At 43.3% G+C, this 15,005-nt stretch overlaps 2 protein-coding genes across 4 annotated transcripts in view; one reads left to right on the top strand and one right to left on the bottom strand.

Moving 5' to 3' along the window:
- Nucleotides 1–8,730, bottom strand: part of TMEM94 (transmembrane protein 94) — a 45,591-nt gene extending 36,861 nt beyond the window's left edge. For both annotated transcript variants that reach the window (XM_065034038.1, XM_065034040.1), the window contains exons 1-2: nucleotides 8,592–8,730; nucleotides 3,175–3,301 (exon numbers count right to left, since the gene is read on the bottom strand). In XM_065034038.1, coding sequence (XP_064890110.1) covers nucleotides 3,175–3,198 — 24 coding nt within the window. In that variant the 5' untranslated portion in view covers nucleotides 3,199–3,301; nucleotides 8,592–8,730. The remainder of the gene's footprint in view (nucleotides 1–3,174; nucleotides 3,302–8,591) is intronic.
- A 116-nt stretch (nucleotides 8,731–8,846) lies between these two features.
- The window catches only part of GRB2 (growth factor receptor bound protein 2), a 54,373-nt gene continuing 48,214 nt past the window's right edge, over nucleotides 8,847–15,005 (top strand). The window contains exon 1 of one of the 2 annotated variants that reach the window (XM_065034070.1): nucleotides 8,847–8,947. The gene's annotated coding sequence lies outside the window, so the exon portion shown is untranslated. Of the gene's footprint in view, nucleotides 9,308–15,005 lie in introns of both variants that reach the window. The other variant, XM_065034071.1, reaches the window with a different exon arrangement.

Raw genomic sequence — 15,005 nt, 5'->3', positions numbered from 1 at the left:
TCTTCCACCTCAAAAACTCCAGCTTGGGTCATGAACACAAATGGAAATGGATCAAATTGCTTGGTCTTGTTTACCCCCACTGTTGAGAGACTTTGCTCTGAAATGTTTAGTTTAGTTTAGTTTAGGCAGGAATTTGTATCATGTAGCTTCCTTCTGATATCAGCTGGTATCATAAATTGCATCTGGACATGCATTTGTACATTAAATAACAGAATGACAGAGCAGAAGCTGTAAACTTGAGTTCTGAAGACAAAACTGTGGCTGGAAATAAAAGGCTGAATATAAAGGAGACCCACACAAAAACTGCAGCATAGATGAGAGATGCCCATGGAAAAAGGATCAGTTTGTGAAGAGCCATTGGAAGAAGAGCTGAGGCTTTAGAGAACAGCGGGAATAAAAATAGTTATTGGCAAGACGAGGAGAGGCAAAGGACTTGGGCTGCTCTTCAGTGCAGCTCTTGTCAGGCACCCCAGAACACAACAGCTCAGGACCAGCAATGCTGTGGCTGGAGCCTTGTGGGGTGCAGCATGGGCTCCCCGAACACAGAGCCGGGCTCTGAGCAGGAGGGACGGTGCTGTATCCACAGCGCAGCAATTACCCGGGGATAACACAGCTCAGTTGTTATGGGTAACTGCGGAATGGACGATGTCAATCATTTTTAATAGATGGTGTTGCTGCAAATGCAGCCTACACCTAAACTAACTCAAACTCACACGCCTAACGCTGTGCTGTGGCAATCAATGTTGCTGTCTGTCTTCGTATGTGCTGAGTGGGTCTTGGAGCAGGGATTCTGGCACCTTTCACAAGTATTAAATTCACTTCAGAAATACACAGAAAATTAAAAAGTCAGGAGAAGTGGGGAAAGAACAAGATATCAGCACATTTAATTTAAGGTTTTGGCACTGCTCCTAAAATACTCTCTGCCTTTCTCTGCAGTGTCTGGCTTCTGGCAAAAATTGGAAGGCAGCCTACGTTACACCTGACAAACTCTGATCCTCAGCCATTTCTGACAATGAAACTGTATTAGCTGACTGGAGCCAGAGGACAAGGCTCTCATCTCCTGAGTGACACACGGCTGTGCTGCAGCAGTGCTCAGAGCACATCTTCTGTTCCGGGAGCGCCAGCTCTCGTTCACACACATATATTAGAGCAAAGAGATTGCCTTCAACTAGATTTGAGACTGACGTTTTCACATGGGTTCATTGTATTTTTCGCATTTTAAAATAAACCTAGCACATCAATTTACTACTGAGGTTACATGACAGGTTAATTTGTTCCCTTATCAGCAAAGTTCTTCACTTTGGAAAGGAAGATGGATTCCACTTTAAAGGGGATGAAAAAAGGACCTGCAGTATTGAAATAAAATAGGAGCAAACTCCGTAACACCAAATGATATACTGCTAACAAGAATAAAACCATCATCTTTCCTCAGAATCCAAACAAAGTTGTAAAATGCAGCTGTACAAATCAATGTTTTTTTTAAATTCCTATTGAAAAGAGCGTGAAGATCTCTTGTCTTCACTTTTAATCCCCATTCAAAAAGGAGAGAGAAAAAACCTGACTAAATCAAGAGACACTAAGACTCCAGAACACCACGGTTCCCCCCATAGTCTCCTTGTGCAGGACACTTTTCTAACAGGCCTTTTTAAGGTCTGTTACAATATTATCAATGCTGCTGCCTGTCCAGCAATTCGATACGCTCTTCCTGAGTTGTACAATGAAGAATGTCATCTGAGAAAGAAATGAACCAAAGATAGTGACCTACAGTGAAAGTGTCCTCGCTGTGCTCTGCCATGGCTGCAGCAGTGCCAGAGCGGGCATTCGCAGATCCTACACAGAACACACCCCTGCACAGAATGGTAATTGCATCATCTCTTAAAATGATCAATACCAGATCAGCCCATGATGTCATTAACAAGAGAATAAATAGATAATTATCCTCATTGGAATGTTACCTCCATAGCAATACAGCAATTTGATATAAAGCAACATAGCTCAGACACGCCTTCTGAGCATACCAGAGGTTCAGGCATGAGCAAAACCCAGACCAAAAACCCAGCAAATAAGAAATCTAGTAGGCGAGTGCAAGAGTCGATGTGGAAAACTCAGTGCTTTTTAAGTCACTTACACTGGTGTAGTAATCTTTTAGAGCAGCTCTGAGTCCAGCTGATTAGCTAACAGGTACTTTGCACAAATGAACAAAAGCACTTCTTGATGCTGGAAACACTGTAAACAAAACAGCAAGAAAGGGATGCACGCAGAATAACAGAGACAGCAAACGTGATTTGGCAGATAAAGCTTACAGGGTGGTGGAAAGAGGAACACCAAAAAGGAAAGCCAACAACGTTTTCTCACCAGGGCCAGATGAGAGCTTGGCATGTACAATGTTCTCCACTAGTCTTGAACGACCTGTCCCATTTCTGATTGGGATCCAGAATTGGGACCAGTTCACTTTTTTGAGTGATGGGTACATTTAACACTTAGGTGGCTGCTGAAACCTAAGTGACCAGCAGACTGCACACTGGAGTGATAAAAATCATTCTACTTTCGGGAGGTAGTAAAACATGCCAAGTTTACAGTCTCCTGTCAACCACAGCAGATATGTCTTTTTAGCTTCTATAGCAGCTGTTTGTGATGATCTCCCTCTCTTCTTTTTTCTTTGAAGCTCAAAGCATGTCAAGAGAGCAAGAAACAGATTGCCCCTCCATACAATATCTAGACCTATCTGGCACTTTCTAAACCAGATCTAGAACTACTATCCTGCATCACTCCCTAGAAAGACATGCAATTGCCCAAGAAATACATATACCTATCATCAGTAAAACTGGACTCAGATGATTTCATTACCTCAGTTTATTTAAAAAATCTTCTCAGTTAATTCAGCCCCTCAAATGAAGCCAGGGGACCGAAGCTCAGGAGAGACACAGCGTATGTGAAAGCATGTCCTTCGCCTACATTGTTCCACAATAGTGCCTCAGTCCCAGCCTGCAAAGGACTTACCTACTGATACAACCACCTAGAACGCGCAGGTGACAGAACTTTCAACTTCGATACTAACTATGGATGATACCATCACATAATAATGCCAAATGGCGAGTCTTGATCCAAAATAGTGAAAGACAATTAAAAGGACTCAAGATGTAAGTTGGGCATGATCCTTTTCATGAAACCTACCTGACACTTCTCCTTGAGGTCCATGGCTATGTGGTTCTATACGCATGTCCAGCAACAGGGGACTGCTCCTCAGGGGAGAACGGCTGCTAGGGCGAGATGAGCTGGGCTACACTGATCACATCACCATCTGTGGAAACACAAATGGAAGCAGTCAATCTCCCTACATCACTCCCTTTGTGACAAGAAAGTGATTAAATTCACAAATCTCAAATGACAGGATCAGTCTTTCAAAGGAGAACTGGGGAGCTGAAAGTGCTTCTGATAGTACATGAACCGTCCCTTTACTCAGAACTGATCGCATAAGCTTAAGTCCTCCTCAAAACTGGCAGCAGCACAGGACTTAAGTTCCCTGAAGCTCAGAGTATTATTGCAGCCCTGATGCACTTTTGGGCACGCCTCCAAAAAAAGCTGACAATGCGCTGGATTCCACCAGGTGTTGGAGCACGCTGTCACCCACGGCTATTTGTCTTGCTGCTCTTATCTCCCAGAAGCTTTGTCCAGCTAATCTCCAGTGGCGCCTGCAGTAATGATTCTTCCATTTGCCAAATGACATATCCATTCTCTGACAACGCAACGCTGCTGGTCTGAGCATGTATCTGACCACCTTTAGGTAGGCCAGAAGTCATAAAAGCAATTCCAGATGACAAGGGAACTAGGTCTTTTTTAAAATTTCTTTATTTTTAGCACTAACAGCAAGGTAACTTTCTGAAAATCCAGAATGCCGACCTCAGACAATAGACATCCCATAGCTATGTGGAGAGTTCCGTAATGTACATTTAGAATATCTTCATTTTGTATCTATAAGAATGAACAAGTTCAGTGCTGGGGTTCCTGTGTGTACCTGAGACCCAGGCCTTTCCAAATCTGAAAAATACATTCCCATCACCTCAAACTCGTTTCTGTTTGGAAGTGCCCTGAGGGCAGAGTAAGTCCTGCAGCTTGATCTGAGTACCAACAAGTGTTTGAAACATCCTTTTGAGAAGCAGAAGCAGAGCTTTACAAGGGCCCATTCAAACTTACCTAGACCTAACCATTTCTTGAATAACACTGTCCTATGCAGTCAGTGTATTTATATAGGTAACAAACACTGTGCTTTCAAATCCTCCTTTGAAATCTAAGGATTTCAAAGCACAACAACTTCCCAAACCTTGCCACATCAGTATGAGGTATCAGTGGTGAAATTCATTAACCGACAACACAGCATGAACTTATAAAACAACTAGCGAAACAGAAAGATCAGGTAACTACACAATCTATAGACACCTGGAAAGAAAAATGTGTTTCTGAAGCTGCAAGTGTTTAGGGAGAAAAAGAAATCAACTTAATGATACTGTTTCCCTAAAGTGTTCAATCACTGATGCTTTCATGCTATTTATTGCAAATTCCCAACATAGATCAGTCTGTGAAAAACGATGGGGAGTCTGAACATTACTTGCTGCCAAAAGTGAATTCCTCAAGAACAGAAGCCTGATCTGTCACCAAGAATAGAAACACGGGGGAACAGACAATAACCAAAAAAGTGGGTGCCTTGGAGAAAATGGCTTCGATTAGGGCTGATTGTTTTGATATCAGCAGAACCATACGGGTGTTCTTACTCACGAGTAGCTGATGTCTGCCTGTTAATTTGCAACACGGGCACATTTGCTGATATTTAGGCTTCCAAAGGTGCATCAAGTGACACTGTGAATCGCTTTGCGACTCGCTGAGCACAGAATAATTACAGCAAGGGAGCTGGCAGCCACGCTGCTTGGCTTCAGTACCTGCTTGTGGAAAAAGTTGTCAAAATTCAGGCCAGATAAACGTTCTCTGCCTAGGGTTATTGAACACTAGATTATAGACAGAGATAAGCATATCTGCTTCAGAGAGAAACTGTGAAGTAAGCTTATTAGTGTCTGTAAAGTAAGTGAGATCTTCTGAATGAGTGTTGTGTATGTGCTAAGTGTCACCAACTCAGCAGTGGCCAAGTATCTCATTTGTGCACAGCTGTGAGGAATCTGGAGTGTATGTCACACAGGCCCCGTTTCTCTTGCTAAATGAGAGGAATTAGAGAGAGATAACTATTCTACCTTGAATCAGGAATACGATTCAACTTGAAATGAACTTAAAGGTTTGTCTTCCAACTGACAAGTGTGCATTTTGGGGCTGAAATTAATTTTTGTTTAAACTTAACTTGCTGTGAGTTTTCCAGTTAAAAATATCTCTGATTCCTTCTTTTTCGGCACAGGACTTGCACATTAGACTTATTTCAAAGGACAGAGGTGGTTTAAAATCAAAGCTGAGCAACAAGGAGGGAGAAGGGGAGTAGGAAATTACTTTGAGGCATTTGTCAAACCACCGATTTACTTGCAAGATTCAGATTGGTAGAACAAGATGCTATACAACTGAAGGAACACATTTATTTTTGGTTTAAATTTATTCTGGTGAGTTGAGGAGTAATTGACAAATACGACAGAAATAACGATCAAACTACTGTTTTCACAGGGGCTAATGCTATTTTGAATTAAGGTATAGTAAATCTGAAAGATTTTTGCCATGTTCATTTTTCATTTCTTGGTTAATAAATAAATAAGTAGTGTTTGAGAATTAAAGGATTGTTTGATCTTTTCTGCTTTAGGACTTCTAGGCCTGCCACAGAAAACACAGCATGTATTCAGTCTGGATCAAGGTGAAAAATGCAATAAAAGGTAGAATTCTGAAAGCTTGAATCACCCTTCCAGCTTCTGCAGAGCGATGGGACATCATCTGTTTTGTGGCACAATGCCTTAAATGACAACTAAAACACTTTACAGCAAGTGTATGGAAGAATTAACTGTAAAAGTGACAGCTGTCATTTATCATCATTATACTGCTTATTATGGTAATCAGGATTGTATAACTACCTCCATTAAAAAAAAATCCTAAAATGCTAGAAGACCACAGTCTAAAATAAAATTTAAAACTCAGTGCTATTTATAGGAGCCTCTAGCAAATCAATTTTTGCTGACGTACACTGACTCACAGATAAAAGTGCAGCTTTTTCCCTTCAGTTTATAAACAAGGGCGTTATCTGAATAGTAATTTATAGTAAATCTAGGCAAAAACACTCTTACACCAGTGTTGCCATTTGGAGATCTTGAACAGATGTCACGCTGATGGGAAGGTGTTTTCTGGGAGTTCCCCCAAGCAGACCCAGCACCTAAACACCACTAAAAAGATCAAGCTTATACATCCATCCAAAGTAAAGCACAGCCCTCATGTGGAAAAGACACCGATCAGTTCAGTAGATTGTGTGTTTTGGTATTCTCAACAAGCTTCATGGAAGCTTTATGATGAACATTTGTATGACTAACTGTGTCTAGGGCCATGAGCTGACTCACTTTACTGTGAAAGGAAAACACAAGAGCTCTATGCAGCTCCTGAAGAACTTCTCTCCACTATTCACTCAAAAGTATTCTGGACAGTGATCCAAAGTGCCCTATTTGGTGCACAAACCATCCTATACACTATCACAGGTGTTAAAAGCCCAACTCAACCCACAGCAAACCCCACTCTTTACAGGCCTGGGGGCAGGACAACACTGCCCAAGCCCTCCCAGGACTCTCTTTTTGGCCAGCCCTGCAGAAAGACACGACTTTTGGCCAATCCCCATAGCCCCTGGCCCTGCTCCTGGCCAGTCCCACCCAGCTGCAGGGTATATAAACTTTCACACCCCACCACCCTTTTCAGGGTTGCCTTTCTGCCTGGTGTATGGTGGTTTCTGCAGTTTTTGGTGTGACCTCCAGCAGCCAGGTTGGGTAGGACTACAGCAGAAACCAGGGTGGCCTCAAAGATCCGGAGACTTAAACAGTTACGAGCTGTAAGACGGAGATTAGAGGAAGGAGGTTTGTTTTCTTGGTCCCAGTTGCAGTAGCAACATTGATTTGTTTTGTGACCTAGGCTAAAAGCACTAATATCTTAATCCTCTCATCAGATAAAAAATGCTGGTAATATGTTTATTAAAAAGGTCACAGTTAAGAAGAATATTATGTGAAGTGTTTTGATGCGCTTGAGTTAAATACAACCAAGAAATACGAAGCACTATTCTAAACAAAGTACACAGTGCATAAAACTAGCACAGTGTAGCTATTTATATGTGTCTGTAATATGCAGGCTTCTTAGAAAAAAATCTATTTTGCTTGCTAGGTTATTCAAATTTTGCTATATGTGAGCAAGCCGTGTAGTTTAATGCAGTACAGCAGCTGTTAAGTAACAGTTCGTTTAAAACTTGAGTTTCTAAGGAAGCCAGAGTGTTTCATGGAGATCATGCACTGCTGTACTATTGTACCTCATTGTGTATGAGCTCTGTTCAACTAGGAACTTTACAACTGCTGGCAGAAATAATAGTATTTTGAACAAGCATACCATTGCAGTTTCCTTTTATCAGAAAATGTGAAAATACGTACTACTTGGTAGCTGTCTCGGGAAGACGGATGGGTGCTTAGGCTCATCTGCTATGTTGGTAATTTTTAAGACTGATAAGACTAACTTGAAGTCTTGTGGCACAAGATGCCCTTCCGTGGAAACTCAGTGAGTCTTAAATGTGTAACTAAAACACTATCTGCTGCTGTCTGCGAGTTTTCTGTTCCTCTCCAGCTATCTTTTGGGTAGATAGTATCATCTAAGACAAACTTCTTGTGCTTGATGTAATGGGGTCCTTAACTGGGATTTTCAGACCTTTTCTTATCAATAATGGCCTGTGTTATCCTGACAGGAGAAAGCTTCCAAAACACAAACAGCAGTAGTGTAATCCAAGAACACGGATCGCAGCTTTTGGAAATGGAACAAGTGGCGGTCTGAGGTGCAATGAAGTGAACTGCTGATCAAGAGACTGCGACGAGGTAGGAGCGGGAGGGGCTGAGCCGGGGCTGCTATCCAAGCTTGCAGGGGGTCTGGACACACTTGGGGCACTTTTGTCAGAATTTGGGACCATCCCTATAAACCTTCTTGTGGGGTACGAAGCTGGAGCTCCCGGTTTCGTTCCGCGCTGCCGGGGGCCCGGCCCGGCCTCCCTCGCCCGGTGGCCGGCGGGCGCTGCGGAGCCCCCCGGGCTGGGGGAGAAGCCCCGCCGGGCGCGCTGAGCCGCTACCACGTGTGGCAGCGCCTTTTTTTCGGGTCTTTTCATAATTTATTTTCCCTCCTAAGCCACTAGGTAACGCTCTGGCGAGGTGCCAGCGGAAAGTGTGTGAGGGGAACGGCGCTGCGCGGGATCCCGGCCCGAGGGACGGAGGGGGGGCAGCGCGGCGGGACCGCGGTCGGCTCTGCCTCGGGCCTCCCCCGCCATGGCAAGCAGCCCCCGGCCGAGGCGGGGACTCCGCTGAGGGAGCGGCGGGCCCGCCCGGCCCTGTTCCCCGACGGGAAGGAGCCCGGCCGCGCCCCGCCGCCGCTCGGCCAGTACTCACCAGCCGCGCCGGGCAATCTGGGCGGGGGAGCCTCTCGCCCGCCGGGCCTTCCCCCGCGCCGCCGGGGCCGCCATCAGGGTCACTGGCAAGCGGGACGCCACGACGCTGGGGACCCGCGGTGGCGCTTCGGGGCGGCCTCAAGAAGCCCGTGTCTGGTTGGTGGGATCCCGCGCGGCCACCCGTACGCCGCGCGGTGATTGGCTTGGCCGGGGTGGCGCGCGAAGCTGAGCATCCGCCCTGGCGGCAGGTCGGGGCTGGCCCTGAGGGGAGCTCGAGCGGGCTGGGCGCCCTGAGGAGCGGCGGCTCGGTCCCGAGGGGACGGGCGGCGGAGCGGTGATCACCCTGCGGCTGCCGAGGTGCCGTCGGAGAGACTGTGCTGAGGGGCACTGAAGTGACTTGGGGGTTAAGGGAATGCGCGGGGGTGTGGAGAGAGCCCAAGAGCGGCCTGGGGCCTAAGGCTCCAGCCCTGTGGCAAAAGCAGGCCGCGCTGGGTGCCCCGGTTAAGGGAGGGTGAGGGACAAGGGGTGTCCCTTTGCCAGGGCTGTGCCTCTGCAAGAGGAGGGTGACACCTGCAGATCTCCCTCCGAAAAGCTGCTTTTGCTGTAGAGTAACCAACTGACTGGAAGTCTCTCAGGAGCTGTGAGGCGATTGCACAGGCTGGGTACCAGAAGCACAGGAAGCCGTGGCAGGAACAAGCACCCGAACGTACCAAGCCGGTAATCTAACGAGAAATCTAAACCACTGCAGAGTCTGGAAAGGAAATCGGAGGTGTGAGGTAGAGATGGCACATTTCTGTGCCTCTGTGTACAGAGATTTGTGTTAGTAATTCATAGTGGACTGGCTAAATAGAGAAGATGCACATCTCTTAGTTTTAATTCCTTTCCTGTTCCTGTAATTCATTGTAGAGCATCCCAGGCTGTGATGCAACAGTTCCCATGTGAGATTTTTTTACAAAACTGATATTCATTAGTGTGCCAAACTACAGATGCCAAAGCCTGGCGCAGTTGTTTGAAATTTTACGGTGATAAATGGTACAAAGAACGTGAGCTCTGCGTGGTTTTCCCTGCAGATGCGGTTTTGAATGTGAATGTAGAATTTTAGGAGCGTACTCCATACTCCTTTGCGACAGTCTGCGACAGTGTCTGCATACGTACAGAGTGCAGGAGTTCTACAGTGTAATTTCAGCTCTTTTGAATGGAATCTAGATTTTAGTGAGAATGAAGGCCACAGAACTGTTTTTCCTGAGCTGCTTGTCCAGAACAATTCCCTAGAATTGGTTAACACCCCCCCCGCAACTCTAATACACTTGAGTGACACTCGAAGTGGTTTTGAAGGTCTTAGAAGGAAATAAAATGGCAGCTCTGTGGAATTTTATGGTGTAATTGAGAGACAGTACAAGGAAGGGGAAGAGTATAAATGTGTTACTGGTACTGTAAAAACATCATGAGTTGGGTTTAGTGCTGCATGAGCACCTTGTTAGTTCCTCTTTAGATTGTTCCCCCCCAGTAAAACCCACTTAATTAATATAAGGTTTTAAATAAAAGGTCAGAGTAAAGATACATCTTCAACAGAGATCCAGAGTCTGGATTATTTTTCCTCTGACACTGATTCCCTGTGAATGGATAGAAAAGCTGAGTCTTAATTAAAAGTAGTAGTTGAGTAGCCAACACTTCTACCAAAGCTGAAATGAAGACTGTATTTCATTTTAGCTGAATGATATTATCTTCTAGGTCCTGTGTCTTGTTCAACAAATAAGGGAGATACACATAATTCAATGTTTAATTAAAAATAAGTGAAATGATATCTTCCTCAGAAGAGAGAGATTCTGCCTTTTAGTAATAAACAGCATCTGCTTTGTTTTTCTCTGAACTGAAAGGTAATTGAACTGACAATTCCAAGCTGTCCTAAAAATGGCAGATGACTGAATTGGGAGTGAGAAGAAAGCAGAAAGCCTTTTGTACTATAGAAAGGGAGATGGCACACTGTAGTTGGATCTGGTTCCCTTTTACTGATTTCTTTCAGAGCTTAAGCAGCTCTGGTGACCCCAGCCAAATCACTTTATTGTTTAATTTCTTAATGTCAGCAATGGCTGTTACAGTTCCCAGGTAGAGCAGCATTTCCTAACATTCCTGTCATTTTTATAACAATCTTGTCCTTTCTTCTCTTTGTGACCATAGAAACACATGTGGTACGGAAGAGAATCTGCTTTTGTTACATTCTTCCTGGTTCATTCAGCTTCACTGTAAGACTCATGGGTGGTTTTGTTTTGGACTTTTTTTCTGCTAGTTTTGAAATTGAGCGAACTCTTCTTGTTTCCTGGTCTATGAAAGTCAGAACTGTCCCTGTTTACCTCACATGGTGATTAAGCTCCTTCACAAGTGTCCTTGAGATCTGTAATTGGTAAAATTGTGAAGCTGTTTTGGCGGATCAGCTGTTCTGTCTGGGTCACAAGCACCAACACTTATTTACTGCACTTGGACAGATTCACAGAAACAGACAGTTGTGATAACATTTCAATATGCATGTGAGAAAGCCAGAGCAGGAGGGTTTCTGAGCAGCGGGAGCTGGCTGATGGTTACAGCAAGGCTCAGGAGTTAAGAGCTTTTCCTAATGCTGTTGAACATTGTGGTGTTGGTTTATTGTATGGCTTTGGGCAAGCCCTCTATGCCTGTTTCCCCATTTGCAGAATACAGATATTTATATCGAGTGAATGTGCATAGACCTATTAACCCTTTGATATTGTTGCCTTTATCATACAAAGCTACAAACTAAAATGAAACTACGTAGTCAATATACAGCAAAGTGGTTGTGCAAGCCATTAACTATCCCGTTCTCAAAAGAATAGACATGGAAAATAAATTTGGACAGGTTTTTTTCCTTAGTTTTGCTGTCTGACTCTATAATGGGTGCTGTCCCAGGGTGTTTTAGATACAGGCATGTGGGGAAATCCTTCACTGAGACTGGAAATCTAGATCTTGAACTAATGGTTTTAGAGAAACTTTAGTAACACCAGTTAAGCCTTGTGGAGTCCATCAATGGGCCAGGCTGGTTTGGTGTCCATTTTAATACTTAATTATGAATGAAGGAGACTTGTTGCCTTTTCTGTCTGTAAGTAGTATCTGCAGGTCTGTTCCATGTGGCCTGACTTTAAGACTAGCACCTAGATGATAGGTTTTCTTAAGGTATTTAGCATCTTCCTAGAGCTCCTTGTTCTTTTGTTGCATCAGGTATGTTTGGTGAAGCAACTTCTGCTCCAAGACAGGGTTACTACTTCATTTACTAGATGTTTAAATCTAGTTTTGGATTTTATGGCTAATGTCACTGGCTTGATTATTACACTGAGGCCAACATGGGTTGATGTGAGAAGAAAAAGGCCAGAAGGTGATGTTCATGCAACAAATATCAACAGCCCCATTCCCAGCATTCCCTCCTTGCTGTGCCTACATTCCTGGCATTCCCCTATTTGCCGCACCCACTTTATTCTTGCTCATCTCAGACAGAGGTATATAGCAGATCAGTTCCCCTACAGCTGTCAGAACAGTGCTAGGGCACTAACTTTCCAGCTTGCAAGAAAATTGATTTGGGCTATCTCGAGTTACCTACATCTACTCTACATTCTCCATAGCAGATTGTCTGAATTGTTTTCTATGGGAGGAAGCTTTTTCTCTTGGCTGGTGCATCAGGCTGCCCATACACAGCTGTGATAATGCATGGTGTTATACTCTGTGAATTCCAGCTATGCAATGCAGAATCACATTTTTTGTGCATCATTTTTGAGCACAAACTTTGAGCATCCTCAGAGGTGTTGAGCCAGTCAAGGCTTTGCTTAAAAAAAAAGGTCACTACAATTCTTTGGAATCAGGAAATGCACCAGAGGGAGAAAGATGCACAGTAGCAATGTATTTTATTAAAATTGTTGTGCCAGATGCCATTTAAAAGAAATCATTGCAACAGACACAAAGTTCCTTAAGTAGGCAATTGTGTATTGTAGTTAATGATGATTGCAGATTCTCACCGCTGAAGAGAGTAGGGTTAGGGACAAATGTGAGGACTACAGAAAGGATGAAGACATCTTGGGGGGCTCTAGCAAGAAAGCTTCTGTCTGTGGTTAAGCCCCATCGTTGTAAAGAAATTGCTTACATTTTGGAAGTTTTTCATGCAGGTGATCTGCGTGTGGAACAGCAGTGCTGGTGGAGCAGGGACTTGCTCAAGGCCAGAGGTTCCTGGCGTGTGCTGTCAGATTCCAGCAAACACCAAGTGGTTCCTATTCATGCTCAAGGGAATTACACCCACCCCATTTTATCTTCGATACTGACAGTATGGAAAGTATTCGGATGTTAGATTTTTCCTCTTGATTGATGAGAAGCCTTAAATAATTTGGCCTTATGCAACTTTGCATCAAGTTAACATCTACAAATTAAGGATTGCTTTTGTTTTCCACTCCAGCTTGGATTTTTCTTGTTGCAGCTTCTTTACCTGAGATACAATCACTTTCTGGGCTCTTTGTGTCTTGCACCATCACCAGAAAGATTCTGCATAGATAAATTTGCTCACAATGCACGCAAAACATAGAGACCACACTAGCTCCTTCTTTCACTACTGTGTCAGTTCACAAGCTTTTAACTTGTGTTTGCCAGTGGAGAGAACAGATATGAATCAAAGCTAGAGCAAATATTTTCTGACTATGAACCCTCTCTAAGTTCAATAGCTCTCCCAATAGTTCCCAGTTGCTCTTTTGTTTGAGGCAGAGGCCCCTGGGCTCCAATTTAAGCTCTGACGCTTCGTTTTCAAAACCACCTTTGAAGTTGCATGTGTTGATGCTCTCAGCAAGTGGGAGCGAGAGGTCACTTCTTTATTTCTCTGAATGAAAAGAAACAGTTTAGAATATCTTCCTGGTTAGCATTTAGCTTCTTGCATCAGCCCTACAAGGAAGTACTTTTACTGCAGATAGTAGCACCAAGATGGTAACAAAAATTAGGAACATGTACATTGTGTTTCTTAATACATGCCAGAGTTGCTCATCTGGAGAAGCAGTTATGTTACGACTATGTACACTAAGTTCATGCATTTGCTGTGACAAAACACTAGAAAATGTGAGTATTTAGATGACATACAGTAGAAGTTCTGAGTCCTAATAATGTAAAAGTTTCTGCAATAATTAAATTCCATTGCAAGGACACTGACGTTAGTGGAGCATAGTTTAAAGACTGTGTCAAGATAAAGCCTGTATTATCACTACAGTTTGTTTTTAGTAACATTTCCACTAATGTTAATGTCATCAGTAACTATTGTCTTTATTCAGTGACACAGTATTAATATGTATAATCAAAGCAGCAATTTTAAAACTTGAGTGGCTGCTTACACAAAAATACTTTTTAACAAATATTCCTTTGTTGTGTTAATAGCAAAAAACATGTATTTGTTTCCCCAGAGTGCTCTGAAAAGTTTCAAAAGGCATCCAAAAGAAATGTCAGACACCAAGATTTTTCTTCCCCTTAGTACTACTTAAAACACTCAGAGCTAATCTTAGATTATATTTTATCATCAAAAACTGTCATAGAAAACTTGAGCTATTCCTAGACTACAAAAAAAAAAAACACCACCACTTTGAAATAGATCCTCTAGCAAAACAATGTCTCAGTTGCCTTTCTCACCGTTGCTTACAGCTATGCCAGGATTTCAGCTTTTGCTGTAGTGAAGCTGCGCTGTATTTGCACAGTAACTTGTGTGTTTTTCTAAAGCATTAACTTGTTTGCAAGCTGGGGGAACATTCTCCATTAATTGGTTTGCAAGCAAGTAGAGCTCAGCAACTCCTTTATCAGGAATATCTTTCATATAACACTTTGATCTTGGCTATTTCTAAAATGTGTTGCTTGTTTGATTTTTCTAGCACTGCCCTTTTAAAGTCGGGCAGCTGCAGCCGCTTAAAGTAGCAATCATTCAACTGGCAGCTGTTAGCATAGCTGGCTTTTCAAGTCCAGCTAAAAGTAGCTGCTATAACTTTTCTGAGAAGATGTTATTTAACTTATAGAGGGCTTACTAAGAACTTCTTAATCCTCATTTTGAGGTCATACATGAAACCAGAGATTCTGTAACCCTGTTTTAAGAACAAGAACGGAGGACTTGAGGGATTTGGGAATCTAGCTCTGATTTCATCACTTTGTGTCATCCTAGATGAATCACTTCTGCATCCTCAGAAAGAACGTCTGAAACATTTGTAACATCCTTAACTCCTATAGCTGTTTTTCTCCACCCTTTACAATTTTTGAATGAAGTATGGGGAGAATTCACACCTTCCCCCAACACCCAAATCTGGGAATAAGTTAAAAGCCTTTAAGTACAATGCTATTAGGAGGGCAAAATGATCTTGCTAAGGGTTTAAACCAGAAATGTTGTCTAAAAATAACCTCTGGG

Source organism: Columba livia, chromosome 18, assembly GCF_036013475.1.
Source record: "Columba livia isolate bColLiv1 breed racing homer chromosome 18, bColLiv1.pat.W.v2, whole genome shotgun sequence".
Taxonomy (NCBI): Eukaryota; Metazoa; Chordata; class Aves; order Columbiformes; family Columbidae; genus Columba; species Columba livia.
The sequence above is the reverse complement of the archived record's forward strand: the minus strand, read 5'-3'. Positions and strand labels throughout refer to the sequence as shown.